Genomic DNA, 16383 nt, shown 5'->3' with positions numbered 1-16383 from the left:
TTAATCTTATTATTGCAGTAGTGATACACTATGTACACGGTTTAGTTATTGTTATTTATTCGTTAACGTTATCATATTAATATATAAATTTAATGTATTGTTTAAGTATGAATTACTATGTCCATGTTAAATAAATTTTATCTATTAAAATTGTATATTTAAATAATATAGTAAGAAGAGGCACTGATAGCCGAGGTCTAGCCTAGACCAGTCCTAAAACAAATGAATGTGTGAGTGTATAAATCTATGAAAAATATGAAGGAAAAAACGAAAAATTGTGAAAGAAGGAAGAATAGGAAAGAGATTTGGAGCGGCTGAAATATTTTCCGAAAATATACAATAGTAGTCAATATGCTATTATGCATTACGTTTTTGTAAACAATTTTGGGCACTAATCGTCAGAGGTCTCGGTGCCACAGCCTACACTTTTCATAATTCGAAATCGAATCGGATTCTCTCCCAAAAATAGTTCACTCAGCTCAAGAAAATTCTTTTAGTACACAACTCGCCTTTCCTTATTTCTGACTAGTTTTTCTGCATCTGTTTAATTTTTTTCACCTAGCGCTAGGGAAAATTATGTTTTAACTTGAAAATGCACTTTAACAATTTAATTTTTTACAAATTTAGCTTTTTTAGAATATATATCAGTAAAATCAACTGTGGTTCCTACTTATAATAACTTTTTAACTTCATAGTAAAAAAATACTAAATAATTTTACACTTGCATAGCGCATAAAACACGAAAAAACTTCTATCTATGCCCTTCACAGCATAATATAAATATAATCTTTATACCCACTACACCCTATAACCTACAGTATAAGTCTATGAGTATAAATTTTTGTTAAGGACACATTTTTTAAAAGAATTAACTATTCAAAAAAGAATTCTGTTTCCAGACAACAAAAATAGTGGAATTATTAATAGTGTTAATTTCATTTATTTTATTTTATTCATTTAGGTACACAGGCTAAATATTGCCAATAGCAATTTATCACTGTCTTGAGCCACCTACAGACAATCAAATTATATTTAAAACATGTGGTATGGCTATATATGGTCATGATGACATCACATCATGACCATATATAGGTACATCATGACTATATATATGCATGCAACAGTTTCAAAGAAAAATTTGGTCATCTGGAGAGAATTGAAGACAATTATAATAAACAAGATGGTGTCTTATTGAATATATAGAATGCAATTGATTTCATTGTGAGAATAAAATCCAGTCACTGACATAATGTCAATGTTTATAAATACAATTAATTATTTCATTTATTTTCAGACAGTGACACATTTTCCACAGGCTGGTAAATTCTTAATAATTTAAATAATTGTTGGTTAATTCATGCTATTTTTACATGCTCTATTTGTGAAATGCTGTTTACAGCCTTTTTAAAATCTTTAAACAAACTTATAAGCAAATACACTTCCTAAGAATTTTAATTTTTCCTCCGTTGTTTTAATTCTGAATTGACTGACCTCCCACAGGACCAAATATTGTTTCCTCTGCAACATTATTAAATAAAAATTGTGTTTATTCGCTGATTTATAAGAAAGTTTTCAGTGCCAAAGTTCACTCAGGAAAAGTCTATTATATTTAAGGAAGAAAAAATTGCCCAGTCCTTAAGAATTCAATTATTATTAAGAAACACATTGGAGATATGTTTCGTGGTTACATGTACAGTATACGCACATCAAATCAAGTTTTCCTCACTGGTAATTAAGTCAAATTTGCTAAGTAATTCCGCAGGGAACGAACCGTCAGTACAACCCTCGTACTTAAAAACATGATAAGAAAATATTTGCCCGAAAAACATGGGATTGGTGTGTATTACGTGTTTGGTAGACTAAATCTCAAAGTTTTACCATGTGCTTTATGTCCCCGCTAATTAAATTGTAAACCTCCTAATGGTTATGTTATGTTATTTCTTAAGTTGTTGCCAAATTTGAATTCTCTTGAATATCAGCAGCTGTTTTTGAGTTTCCTAAAAATGACCATTACAGTATAAAGTTTTGAAAGACAACATTTAACACTCTCAAACTCAAATAATGTGTGGGTTTTACTTTTGCATTCACTACTGTATAGCTTACACTGTTAAAGTGAATGTTATAGGTCTTTATTAATTTAATTTAGATATTGTAGAATAAGTACAAAACAACAAAATACTGTTAATATTTAATACTGATCAATTAAATACTAATCAGTAAAAACAAAATGAAGCAAAAAAATATGGCCATTAAAAAAATTGCAAAATAGATTAAGTGATTAGTACAAAGATGACATCAGAATCAAATATATATTTTGAACACCTTTAAAAATTAAACATTAGATCAGTTTATACAATGATTGATAAAGAGAAGACAGAAAAAAATTGCTATTAGTAGATCCAATTAAAATTTTGAATGTATAACAATTTGATCAATAAAATAAGACATCAAACCAATCAATGTTATAATAATTATTATTAGTAGTAATGATAATAATAATAATAATAATAATTAGGACACAGTGAACAACCCTAAACTTTTGTGGTCAATGTTTAGTGGTGTAACACAGAGTGGGATCAGTTAAAGTACATAAAAAGAAAAATGCCACACCCAAATTATAGTGCGAGAAATAAGGATACTGTTGATTGTTCAAAATAGTATTCTGTAACATTCTGTGGGCTTTTTAAAATTTGGAATACTTAGTGAGCCTAGCCCCTCCACCCCCTCCCCCCTCATTTCCTAAATTTTTGAAAATGAAATGGGAAAAAAAATTTCAAACTTAAGTCTGAGAGCGCCATTTTCTGCCATCTAGAGGTAACATAATCATGAATTTTCTCACCTCAGCCCCAATCATGGTGGGGTTGATGTGGTATTGCCCCCTATCTATGTAAGTTCTTCCCTGGGTCCCCTCTATTTCGAATTCCCCAATCTGTCACTGCTTCACGACATCTAAAACAGTCTGAGCTTATAAAAACATCATTTCATCCTTTTTAAATGGTAGGTGTACTTGTTATTGGGTGTGAAAAAAAAAGAAATACTGTATAATGAGGCTTGCCTCATCCCAAATCCAGTAACAGTGACCAAAATATGGAAATTGATGTGATCAATGACTTGGCCTTTGCCGACAACAAGGTTGGCTGAATGCGGCTTTTCCCTTTTCCTTTGGGAGTGAAATAAAGAGGCTTTCACAACAATTTCCCCGCCATGTTCCATGAAATAAATTAACACTATGAATATATGATTCATTTGCATACCGCCTACCCTGAATTTTCTTTCTTAAAGAAGGTTGATAGCAAAGAAAATGTTCGCCAACTCGGTAAGTCTAGCTGCCATTGTCTAAGGTTTTCGTGACTTTGTGGGCGGGGCTTCGCGTCCTTGTCGACATGTCAATTAGCGACAGTGCACTGGTTGTAGGATGGCAAGACTCATATATACGGCGATTGTTTTTATTTTTAATGGCATTTTCTATGACTTTTTTGCTTCAATTTCTATTTCCCTCTTTTTCTACTTTACAGATCTCTCTGTTTCTCGATACCTGCAATAGAAAAGTATCTGACTTTCCCCTCGACAAAAATTATCACCAATCGTTTTTACATTTACTTCTTTGTGGGAAGGTGTAACTTCTGATCGGCAGTTCGAGATCAACGCTTGTCGCATTGATTGCGTCCTTGGGCAAGGCACATTAAAATGTTTCCCTCTATTCACCCAGGAGTATAATATTGGAGGGTTACGTTGTTAACCTGTTCGTTGTTGACCCTGCTACGACTGTTCCAGTCAATTAATAACAGCAACTAGAATTGATTATATGCGATTATTCGCTAAAAGGAAGCTACGTTAAAAAACGACTGTGTGCTCCTGTGATTCATACGAACAAACGAACGAATGATTTGCTTCTTTATAAAACTTTTTTTTTTCAAGACTTCTATGTAACCTCTTACGACAGGTCTACTTTCCTTCTTACAGACACAGATACATTTAGAACTTTATTTTTTTTTCTGTGATAAATTAAACTTCTTCAATAAAAAAAATTACTTCAGATTAAAAGAATCGGATTAAGTTGTTAGCTCTGTCAACATTTCTGTCGACCACGCAAAATATGACGGTAATGATATCATCTCTTAATTTGTTTTTCTTGTATGTTAATTGGTACATTGTAAGCGATTCCTGATTATTTGGCCGAAATATCCAGAACAAACAACAATAAAGAAACTACATTTGCCTATAGTTAATGCATGTAATTACCATCTATAATAACAAAGGTAGAAGGAGTCCAAGTACAGTTAAATGACATAAATGATGCATGTTTGTCAGACCTGGTTATTGTAAAAAAATGACAAGTAAGTTTGTCGGCGTTCCCAGGATTTCACTTTTTCTAACCTTGTTATTAAAGCGAAATAATTAATGATAGCTTGTGTGCGGCGTTCAGATGATCGTGACAGCGTGATGAGTGAGACGAATTCATTTCATTTCTTGAAAGGGAACTCTGCTGAAATGTTTTTTAAAAATAAATGAAGTGGTTGTTGGAGATTAGTCAGATGAATAATAATATTGAGTTGTCGTTAAGAATTGAATCCTTATTTCTAGTAATGTGCCTATTAAGTTTTGTTGCTTTAAGCGAGATCTTGGTTTTATTATTATGATATCAAACATTATTGACGGCGATGATTAATCACCTGTTCATCACAATGAACCTCCATGAAGTCAGGGTTGTAAAAAAAAAAGGATTAACAGCGAAACAGAATTGGGGATCAGTTTTAAAGAATTAAATCTACATAGATTATGTGATTAGTGAAGATTGATTATAGGTGAAAAAAATTAAAAATTTGATTGTGATGAAGAAAATTGAGAGTTGATGGGGTGACAAAGTACAATTTTATAAAATAGATCCATAGGATCAGTTGAGCAAATAGTGTGAGATTAGAAATAATTAATTTCTGATGGATTAAACTGATTTTCATTTTTAAGATTTAGGACTTCTAATATCAAATGACATTCGGAGGAAACATGAGTAGAATGCTGATTAAACATGACATTAACTTCAAACTTATTTGAAATTTGACACTTATACCATCATTTTGAATATAATCCCCTTTAAAGTATAATAAATTACAAACACTAATAAAACTACTTTATAACAAAGGTATCTAAAGGTTGAATTAATGTCAAATATTGCTAATTTGTTTTTACAAGGTGAAAAAAAACTATTTCATTTCTTGTTATTTTTAGGTTAGTTACGGTCAACACTTTAACATACCATGTGTTCTTATTGTAATTAAATTATTTTTAATAATACTATAGTTAAGCATGATTAAAAAGTGGTGTAGATGTAAGGGAAACATTTCATTGTATAATTACGTAACAGTATATTTTTTTGTCAAATAGGGAACTAAAATTGACAAAATTATGTGAAATATAACTTAACTAAATAATTGTTTATAGTGTCAAATCTGTTGTTTCTAATTGCAGATAGTACATCTTTAAAGATATATTGTCCCTTGAAAATGACAAAATAAGTCATAAAAATAATTGAAATTTTCTTGCTCATTTTGCAGTAACAAACAAATTAGTCACTTGAGCATAGAAATTATTGAAGTTAAAAATGTGAACCCTGATTTTTAAGCTGGATAATTATAATACAAATAATTAAACATTGTGTTTTCATATTTCACTGTGAAATTATAGGTAATCATTTTTAAATACACTAATTTCAATGTTGAAGTTGATACAACCCAGATAAATACGCAATTGACCCTGCATTTTAAGCTGGATAATTATAATGAAAATAATAAAACATTGTGTTTCTGTAATTTTTCACTGTAAAGTTATGGGTAATCATTTTTAAATACACTAATTTCTATGTTCCAGTTGATAAAACCCAAATAATTATGCAATTGATATTAAGATGTTTAAGCGTGTGGTAAACACCGCGTTCTCTACGATAATTCATTGCTGTAAGTTAATGGCTGTGTCTGATCTAATTCATTCAACATGATGCTCACATTATTTTTTGTTAAGAATTTTTTTTTGAGAATTTCTGTTTTTCTTCATTTTTGCCGCAAGTTAATTTCTAGCCCAAGGCTGAATACTAAGCGACATTCACATATACACAGTGTATGTACCTTTACCCAATAAATCATATATGTTATTGTATGGTATTAATATTAATATTGCATTTATTATTCTATATTTCAGAATCATATTTTTTTTTTGTTTTTCATGTGCTTTTCAACTTGTTTGCCCCAGGTATTGAACTGATAACTTATTCTGAGTTCGAATAATTCAAGCAAGTTGAAAAAACGTGATGTTATAATTACCCTAAGTCAGAGATCGTCCACTTAATAACATTGTTAAGTAAACTAAATTAAAGTAAAGCCAGGTATACGTAAAATCACTACACGGGATCGCCGACAGCTATCGGTGACTGTGATTGGTCTGTTGAATCACAGAATATTCCTAATTGCGTCGGGGACAACAACGTAGTGTCTGAATTGCCGCGAAGACACTGTAATGAAAATAAACAAACTTGTAACTAAAACATGGGAAGAATTCTTGTAAGTAAATCAAAAAATATATGTATTATTTATGATGTTTCAATCCGTTATCGACAGACCTTTATCAGGCAATGACTGATACAAACAGTATATTATATATTTTTTTCCCGTGTTTCATACATCAGAAAACCAGATGTATCCGTTGGAATTTATGGGTAATATTAGTTGAATTATGTACCACACCAGATGAAGATCCCCTGCTTTTAAAGATTGTTTACTGAACTTTATAGTATTATTAAAGTCAGGCTCCGGAGGAAAAACATTTTTTGATATGTTGTAGAACTGATTTTTCTAAGACAGAAAAAAGTTGTTTGACGAAAAACTGAGCAACGGTGAATGAGATACAGATTTTTGAATATTTAAAAACTGGGGTAAAAAGGTGTAAAAATGGGCAGTTACGCCCTTTTTTCACCCAGTTTTTAAAAATTCAAAAATATGTATCTCGTTTCTGTCTTAGAAAAATCAGTTCTACAACATACCAAAAATTTGTTTTCTTCTAGAGTCTGACTTTAAGTACATGAAGGATCATATTAAATCAGATAAATATAATATAGGAACAATTTTATGTACTTATTTAATTCATTTATTTAAGCACACAACACATGTACCAAGGATTGTGAATAGCAAATATATCACTGTCCTACTTGTAGGTGACAATCTCTTTCACAAGACAAACAATAAAAATTATAAGCTGTTTAGGGAGTGGAGTTGTTTTGGTTGTGAGAAACAAAATCCTTCGACACAGACAGGAATTGAACCCAGGACCCTGGGATCAGAAGGCAAGCATAGGAACAATATTTCACCTAGTATTTTGGCCTTAATTAAAAGCTGTTAAGATATTTTACATTTATTAAACTACGAAGAATAAAAGCTCTGTTGGAGATGAATATATAATATTTCTGGAGCACGTTAAGCTGGAAATTGGCCAACTTATTTTTGACATGGGTCCAAAAATACTTCAGCACAACAAATGAGAGGTACCATAAGTACTAGATAAATATGGAATTAATTGTATGAAAAAGGCCTCCTCTCTGTAGTTGGACAACTTGTTTATACAGAAAAAAAAAAAATTTGTTTAAACAAAAAAAAAAAAAAAAAAAAAAATCATGGAAAGAAGTAAACAAAAAAGCAATCATGTTAAAGACAGGAATTGCACTACATGTTTGGCAAATGCCCAAAATTCTCTCCCACACACCACAGGATAATTAAGCTTTATTGTTTAATTTTTATTTGTTTTTATAATTGTGTGTGTGGTGAGTTCTAAATTTATTTGTATTTATTTTATTGATATAGAATTCCTATAGGGCACCTATCCATATCACAAGCACTTGAGGCACAGTTCCCTGCTAATAAGATACACAACTTGCAGCTCCATCTGCCCATTTGGAACTATTTTTTCTTCTCTGTTTTTATGCTTTTTGAGTATTGCACTTGTGCAGTTACACTCTATCCTGTGGTGGTGTGTTTAGAGTAATTTTGACCTTTGACCTACTTTCTGCTGTACACTCATGCTCTGTATACTCTTGAAATTATTTAATTACAAATTTGTAAATTCCCAAGGAATTTTTTTTTTCTATGATTTGTGGATATTTTTGAACTAAATAAATAAATAAATAAAATAAATGCATGTATTTATAGTGGCGTTTCAATGGGTATTTTTGGGGGGCTTCACACTCCCCAAAAAAAGTCGGCTCCCCTCACCCCATTGTAAATGTCCGAAACAAAAAAAAAATCATGTGCAAGTAGTTAAAAACCATTTATTATAATAATTATAAGAAATGCATTATATACATAAACGCAAACATATCAAACGACATCTCAGTGCGCTTTACAAAAATTTAAAATGTATAATTTCAACAAAAAAATACATTGAAAGTACAAAGCATTCACAATTTAAACAACCATTCCAAATAAAAACACAATTTCACAATTTACATAGTCATAAAATAGATAAAAGTACGGTACAATTTTCGGTTAAAAAAACACATTTTATTCAGGGTTTTTTTTTTTTTTTACGTGGAATAATCTTCCAGTGCACATTCGATCTTCACCATCTGTGGCTGTCTTTAGTTCTAAATTAAAGACTCGCCCCTTTAATTATTAGTCTTCATTATTTATTCCTTTTCTCATTTTATTTATTGTTGCATTATTTATATATGATACTGAACTTTACCACTGCTTCTTTTAATGTGTTTACTTGTTCTGTGCTTGGGTTGCGCATTGATCATGACTGCCTGTGGGCTGTGAGGTGCTTAAGTGTGTGGGGTGCAACGCTTCGTATCTATAAAAAATAAAAAAGGTGCTTTAATAAATGATTGGATTGGATTGGATATGGTCATTTATTAACTAGTATATTATCTTGTTTGTATAAGCTATTATTTATAAAATAATCAACCTTTTTATGCAATCTATAATTTTTTTAAATTTATATACCTGTATATTGAGAAAGAGTATCACATTTTTAGTTGACCAATAATGCTAATGTTGTATTCTGAATCTCTTGTTGAAGCAATGTTTTATATCTCTCTATCTCTGTATTTTTATGGCTATTTAGTATCTAACTAAATTCATGATGTTTATGGGCCTCTGCCTTACTGCTTGTCTACTCAACTCGCCAAGCCACCCAACTCACTTATAATTTGTCATGTAAAAATAAAGTCATCTGGAATCTTGGTCAGTTTAGAAATTGTTAATTATTTTAAAATAAATATACTTTTTATTAATTTTTATCTAACCAATGTTTGTATAAAATAATTGACGTTCACAAGAAAAAATGTCAGTAATTTAATCATGCAATGCTGACATAGACTGTTTCTTATCTTTCGTGTAATACGGCCCTGTACTTTTCAACGCGCCATGACAAATTTAGACAAACATTGATTTAAACCATATTCCATTTATCATGCAAATTTATATTAGTGTTGAGGTCGTATGAATGTTCTTTATAAAATTAATGTGTAAGTTGAGAATGAAATTCTTAACTACTGTATCTACCATTTTGCAGTATTGTGTTTGTACAGTATCAAGGAGTCAATTATTCCTCGTACAGTGTTATATCAATACCTGTAGGCCAGTGGTTAATATTCATCCGTGTTTCTCTGTTTAGTCCGTTTTATTGTATCTTTAGATTAGTTTCCATAAACATTATTTTTCATTATACTTAATTCACTGTAATTCAAATCTATTGCTACAGGAAACATACACAGCTTAAAATCATTCATATACTGTACACAACATAGATCACCAATGTTAACAAAACAGTGGCGGATATCCAAGATTTTGGTCTCCCCTCCCCCTAAATCTACAAACAATTATTTTTTTAAATGGAGAAAAAAGAATTATATTAAAGTTTAAATCTGAGAGTGCCATTTTTGGCCATCTGGAGGTGCCATAATCATACGTTTTATTACTCAGCCCCAATTGTGGGTTTAGACAACCTCATCTGTCATAGGCCCTCCCAGGGCCCCCACTATTTTGAAATCCTGGATCCACCACTGCAAAAGATAACTTTGTTATCATCAGATAATACATGTTTAATAGATGGGACAAGTGGAAATGAGGGTAATTGAGTAAAAAAAATGAAAAGTAAGGAGGAGTTTGATCCGGAAGAAGATGAATTGACAATACCTGTAGAATATTTTTGTTTAGGTCTTAATGATGTTATTAAGTCTGACTCATGTGGCTGACATATAGATTTCCATACTGTAGGTTTGTAGTCTGGTACTTTTTCAAACAGTGTCGTATCGATGAGTGTTTTATCTGTTGCTGATGGGGATGCAGTATTCGACTAGTCGTTTGTTTTTAAACCACACCTGCCTGCACAGTGGTAATATCCTACAACAAAGATGAACAGACGAATAGAAAACTGTTAAATACAAAATGGCTGTGTAGTTATCACGATACTGTCTAAACCTTAGTCAAGATTGCTTCGGTTTGTGATAGTTGGGGGTACATTGTCAACAAATAGTTATTATTTTTGGTATAAAATGGATAGGTGTTACTGAAATAAATGCCTCTTATTTTCACTTTAAATATGGAACAACAACACATAAATACCACCAAAATGTGTTATTGGGTGATCATAAAGACTTATTATTGATCCCAACCAGGTTAGAAAAAATGTAATTCTGCTGTAGTAGATCATTAATAGAATGTGTTGAGAGTGATGTTGCTTCCATTAGATTTGTTTACAGTCATTTAGGGGGGCAATTATTCAAGGAAAAAATAAATACCTTGGGGCATTTATTCGAGTGAGGTGCTCATTCCAAATGCAGCTCTAGAGGGGGTGTTTATATGAGCGTGGCATTTATTCAAAGTGGGGTGTTTTTAGAGTATATACAGTATTCAAACACTAAAATATCAACTGAATTTACAGGTAGAAAGTGGTCAGCATCATTCCATGATTGCTCTTCAATGAATGAAACTCACTCATTGTCCAATGCGCAAATCACACTTTGTCTCCAGATATTTTACTTGTGGAAATGCAATGCATCTTAAGCTATTCGACTCCAATTTACACATTTATTAATTTAAATTAAAGTTTAATAAGCAATTTGCACACAAGAAGTGCTTATATTTACTTGGAATAATCTTTCTTACAATATTCACATTAAGTTGTATTCACTCTCATTAGTTGATAAAAAAGAGGGGAAAAAAAGAGAAAAAAGCTCAATCAATATTAATAAACAATTTTGAAAACAACATTTTTTACTTTACCACACATATTTATTTAGATACACAGACGGCTTACATTGTCTATATCAATACCATTAACATATTTTTAATGTTCTCCTATATTTCCAATAGATTATTTAAATTTTTATATTATGTACATTTAAATGGCTAAAAAATAAAATAATTCAAATCATAAATTTACATAGATTATTTTTGGTTTTAACTTTCATTATGGATAGCAGATGCCAGCATATTTATTTAAAAAGACAAATGGATTATGTTGTCTACAACAATATCAATAATAATTAATTTCAGTGTTTTAATTGTTTAAATGTATTTGAGTACTAGTAATTATTACTGGTATTATAATTCACTGTTCACTTTTGTATAATTTGTATATCACTTATTTCATTTTTTATATCATGTAGTGCATTTGAATGTCATACAAATTTAATAAATTGAAATTGTAATATTCGAATAAATAATTTTAGTTATTATTTGTGGTTGTAACCTTTACTTTGGTTGAATGGAGGTTATGGTGTGCTATATAAATTATTATAAGTCAATCGTACTGAAGTCGAAGTAATCGTATTATAAGTCAATCGTAATGCATTTCCTTCAGGCCTTTGCAGGCCCTCAGGAATTTTTTTCTTGCACTAATCTAACTTTTGTATAATAATTTCCACTAGTGTGTGATATACAACTATACTAATTGCTTATTATTATTATTTGCCAAATTTTTGTCCTTGTGGCCTCTATTCTTACATAAGGTAGCATAACCCATCATATTTCTCCCCACCCCAATGAATGTTCCCAACCTCAGGAGTATCCCATTACATTAAATGTAACCATTCCCAGAGAAAGTTTCCCAACCCAGTTAGTATGCTCCCGAACACATGACCTACAAAATATTTAATCATGAAATATTACTTTAACTGTCAAAAGGAAGACTTCCCAGGATGGGATAACTTCCTCCGGGAATGGAACTTTCCTGTTTGTGTTATATCTCCATATTTGACAAGTGTGATTAATAATTCTTCACATTTTTGTATCTCTTTACAGGAGTCCGCGTCAGTCATTCTTCAAGTACCCGTTGGACAGCATAGCGACACGGTTGTTGTGTTACTTGGAACAGTTGCTTGCGTGTTCGTTGGTGTGTTATATCTTATCTACATCTTGTTGAAAACTACTCAAGAGCAAAAGTTACATTTGGATAGTTGAAGTTAATAATGAAATCTGAATCTGATCTGACCTGTTGCCCTAGTTCAATTCAGCCCTATCGCTGTCTTGTGCAAGTCTCAATCAATTGCCTACCTGTATCTTATACACATAAATTGTAATAATATTTTCATCAGTGACATATCTAGGGGATTATCGTGGAGGATGATGGAGAGGTGCATGATAGAAAAATGTGGGGCACTCCTTGGGGTATCGATGTAATATTCTAGCCGTGGGGTCGTGTCAATATTTTAAACAACTTGAGCATAACTGCATTTGAGCAAAGCATAGGGAAACATTTTTTCTGGGGCTTGCATCGCTAGATAGGTTGAATGGTCCTTATTGAAATGTTATATTTTTATTATTATTTTAATGTATTTTATCTGGTTTGTGTATGATACTTTTTATGAATTTGAATGTAATTGTTGTCTTTTTGTACTGGCCTGTGGGAGACAATTAGAGGACCTACTGAACATTTGCCCAAGTATAAAGAAATAAATAACCTAAAATCATTTTTATAATGTTTTATTAATACCATAATTTACTATATATGCTCATTGTCTATTCATTCTTGTAACCATATCTGGTAATAGAAACCTAGAAACTGTTTACATTTGATCCTTTATTTTTGTATAGTTTGATTACTTTCAATTGAAACTTTTAAAAAAAATTGATCAAAACTCTGTAATATTTTATTCCACTACCAGGTTTTGTCTGTTTGCTTTCATTAACATTAAATTGGTTCTTTTTTTATATTTAAGTTTATAGGCATCCATATATTTTCCTTAAATAACTGATAATTTTTTTATTTCTAATATTTATTTTCTTTTCTATGTGATCCTCTAGTGAAAACGGAGCTGCATATCCCTGAAAGTGTTATCACAATAAATAAAGAAGTATTGTTTACATGGTTTTAGTATTAGGAATAAATAAATTTTATATGTAAATACATTGAGTGTTTTAGAGTAAAATGATTTGAGCCCAGGACTATGGGTGATGGCAGTCTAACCACAAAATCTGTTTTATAATGGAAAATATATTTCTACATACTAGCTCTAGTAAAAAATATCTCTGACCTTTTAAAGAAGTAATTTCTTCTTAAAGAATATCTGGAAAAACATATAAGAATTAAATTAAGACATTTAATTGATCATTAAAAAGATCAAAAAGGTGTCAATTTCTGGCAAGACCTGACAGATTTACAGATATTGCTACGGAAATCCTTAAATTGTCTGGCAACCAATTTAAGGATACATCAAGCATTAGGTATTATTTATGCCTCTGTTAATTGGATTTTTTTTTCCATTCCAATAACAGATCCACACAAGAAAAAAATGTTACACACGTCCCCTGCTAGGAAAATTTTAGTCACACATCCGTGTGTCCGTGTGAATGCCAGTGTTTAAAATTAGCCTGTGTCCGTGTTATATTCATGTCAGAAAACCAGACAACACGGAGGTAAGCTGTATTAGCATGTATGTGCATATTCAGAGGACTTGGCTTACCTTTCACTGCGGCGTCGCGCACGTCTTCACTGCCTGCGTTTTAACATGCTAATTCACTTGTGTGAAGTTAATGGTAACTTGGTAGGGATATCTTGTCCAGTCCATGTAACAATTAGCATACATCCCCTGTAAAAGTTTGTCTCGTGTATTGGGTGTTAATAGCAATAACTTAAGTTATATACAAAGTAAATATGATTTTTTTAAATCTTTAAGTTTTAGTGTATAATGATTTGAATCCAAGACGTTGGCATTAGATCGGTGGCAGCCTTTATGTGGCAAAGACCCTTGGAGGCCATGCAAAGACAAGCCAAACCAGTCACTCGTTGCAAATCTTGTTTTGGAGATAATGGCCAAAATATGCTGGATTGTCAACATATTTTAAATCTATTTTATTGCACTAAGCTTAATCTTTATATATCTATCTATACATCATGCTATGTTGTTATTTTCCCCATTTTCAATGTTAAAACAACAATTTGTTGATGGTTTCTGCCCGAGAAATTCCCGAAATTGTAAACTTTAAAGGCTGATTTCTCAAATATTGTTCTTTAAACAGCTGTATGTTAAACTTGCTTCATAACGAAATGTCTCATTTTACTGTTTAACACTGTATTACTAACAAAATTTTTTTTTGGCGAGGATTGACTGGTTTGACTTGTCTTTTGCCACATATATAAATAATTTTCATCTATATTGGAATTTAACCCAAAATTTGGTTTGGAAAGGAAAACACACTAAAGTACAGCATTACTTCACTAATAATTAGTCTACAAAGCTGTTTCAGTGTCTTGTTCTTGTGTTAAAGCAATTTTTTTTTTAATAGGAAGGAAGAAACCTTGGTTAATTGCCCTACTTCAGTAATTTCTGTAAAAATTCAAAAGGTTGCAAAAGTGCAAGCCAGAAAGTACAACGATCAAAGAGCCGACATTTTATGCGCTATAGATCAATGGCATTACGCATAAAACAATTTGTACTTGCGCAGACGTTGGCCTGAATCAATCAATCACACATTCATAATTTCCATACAACAATATAAAATACCTAATAAATTTAAATATGTGGGTGATATTGAACTGTTCAATCAAATAAATTATTTCATTTCTAATGTGATCAAAAAGACAAGCCAAACTAGTCACTCGTCGCAAAAATTGATTGTTAGTTAATACAGTGTTGAACAGTAAAATGAGAGCTATAAAATGTAAAAGAATCATTTAAATCCAACATTTCATTATGAAGTTAGAAGTGTTTAAACATACAGCTGTTTAAAGAACAATATTTGAGAAATCAGCCTTCAAAGTTTATGATTTTTGGAATTTCTTAGGTATAAACCATCACCAAATTGTTAAAAATTGATGTTTTAACATTTAAAATGGGGAAAAAAACAGCATATCATGATGTATAGATATATGAAAGTTAGTTTAGTGCAATAAATAATAGATCAGCATGTTTTGGTCATTATCTCTGAAACACGATTTGTGACGAGTGACTGGTTTGGCTTGTCTTTACCACATAGTTCTACATATTGTATATAATTTTGTTCTGTTTAAACTGTACCACTTTGAAAATCAGTGTAATAGAACTGAAAGTGCCTACAGTATAAAGAAAGAATAAATAAAATGAATATATAAGTGTATAAACCTAATAACTCTCTCCTCTCGATTGAAAATTGAATTTCAGTTTCTCTCGGTAATTTCAGTCCATGATTCAGTTTTTTTGTTTTTCTGGGTTTTTTTTTTTGTTTTTCTTCTGTTGTTTCATTTATCTTTTTGTGTTTCAGTATCTTCTAAATATTTTACCTGTATTTTAACATTTGTTATTAATTTTTTAGTATTAATCCTCTTTATCTTTTAAGTATTCAGTAGTTTTTGTAGTCAATTTTTGTTAGTTAAAAGGACAAATGCTACCTTACTTCATTGTAGCTTTGTCATAATTTTGATTTAAATCAAATTAGTTTTAAGTTTATTAGACTTTTTTTTTGTACTTGATAGTTTATGGTGTTGTTATTATACAATTGACTTTGTCAATGTACATTTTTATTTTTAATTTAGTTTAATAAGTTTTATACAATTGTATTTATGTACCTCACGGCCTTTTGTAAGAATATCCAATGGGTGAAAGAGTCTCGTGAATAAACAAAGATTATTATTATTATTCTTTTAAGAATTAAGATAAGCATTGTAATAATTTTTTTTGATGAATGAATATATATGATTTTGACTTAATGATAATGATGGTAAAATGTAATTACAGTACTGTATTTACCGGTATATTGTTGTAAACTTAATGATATTATTAATGGTGACAAACATCACAATGTTAGCTGGGGGAAAAGGCTTATAAATAAATAAATAAATGAATATTTAGAAATTATGAAACTTGTTTTGTGTCTATTCTGTAACAAGTACAAGATTAATAAATATTCTAGTTACTGAATT

At 30.8% G+C, this 16383-nt stretch overlaps 1 protein-coding gene across 1 annotated transcript in view; it reads left to right on the top strand.

The window, feature by feature from the left end:
* The window catches only part of LOC117119460 (phosphatidylinositol-glycan biosynthesis class X protein-like), a 57280-nt gene extending 42046 nt beyond the window's left edge, over positions 1-15234 (top strand). The window contains exon 7 of the mRNA XM_033264294.1: positions 12288-15234. Within this exon, the coding sequence (XP_033120185.1) occupies positions 12288-12446 (159 nt within the window). The 3' untranslated portion in view covers positions 12447-15234. The remainder of the gene's footprint in view (positions 1-12287) is intronic.
* Positions 15235-16383: the final 1149 nt, after the last annotated feature.

Source organism: Anneissia japonica, unplaced genomic scaffold, assembly GCF_011630105.1.
Source record: "Anneissia japonica isolate Jap-2015-1 unplaced genomic scaffold, ASM1163010v1 scaffold287990_len610157_cov183, whole genome shotgun sequence".
NCBI classification, from domain to species: Eukaryota; Metazoa; Echinodermata; class Crinoidea; order Comatulida; family Comatulidae; genus Anneissia; species Anneissia japonica.
Note: the sequence above shows the minus strand (reverse complement) of the source record. Positions and strands in the feature narration are given on the sequence as shown.